Genomic DNA, 346 nt, shown 5'->3' with positions numbered 1-346 from the left:
TGGCACTCTCCGGGGCCCCCAGCTGCGGCGCTGAAGCCATGTGCCACCTGTTGACGCTGGCCCGCGGGCAGGAGGAGCTGGCCCTGGCTGCCCAGCTGTACGCCGTGCTCAGCGCCTGCGTGACTGACCTGCTGCCAGCCACTGCCCATCGCTGCGTGCTGCAGATCCACGCCGGTGCCCTGCCTGAGCCCCACGCTGCCCAGCTGCTCCGCAACCTGGCGCTGCTGGCCCAGTGGGAGGCCGAGGGGCCAGCTGGGCTCGGCGCCCAGCTGGGAGCTGCCCTCGCCCAGCACCTGCACGACTTGGGGCAGCTGCTGCTGCACTGCAGCCCTGAGGTGGCCGAGGC

General features: G+C 72.8%; 1 protein-coding gene across 1 annotated transcript in view; it reads left to right on the top strand.

The window, feature by feature from the left end:
• INTS5 (integrator complex subunit 5) overlaps window positions 1-346 on the top strand; it is a gene marked incomplete at its 5' end in the record, with an annotated part of 2,362 nt that overhangs the window by 912 nt on the left and 1,104 nt on the right. Inside the window, one exon of the mRNA XM_014524458.1 lies at window positions 3-344. Within this exon, the coding sequence (XP_014379944.1) occupies window positions 3-344 (342 nt within the window). The remainder of the gene's footprint in view (window positions 1-2; window positions 345-346) is intronic.

This window comes from Alligator sinensis, unplaced genomic scaffold, assembly GCF_000455745.1.
Source record: "Alligator sinensis unplaced genomic scaffold, ASM45574v1 scaffold1302_1, whole genome shotgun sequence".
Lineage (NCBI taxonomy): Eukaryota > Metazoa > Chordata > Crocodylia > Alligatoridae > Alligator > Alligator sinensis.
Note: the sequence above shows the minus strand (reverse complement) of the source record. Positions and strands in the feature narration are given on the sequence as shown.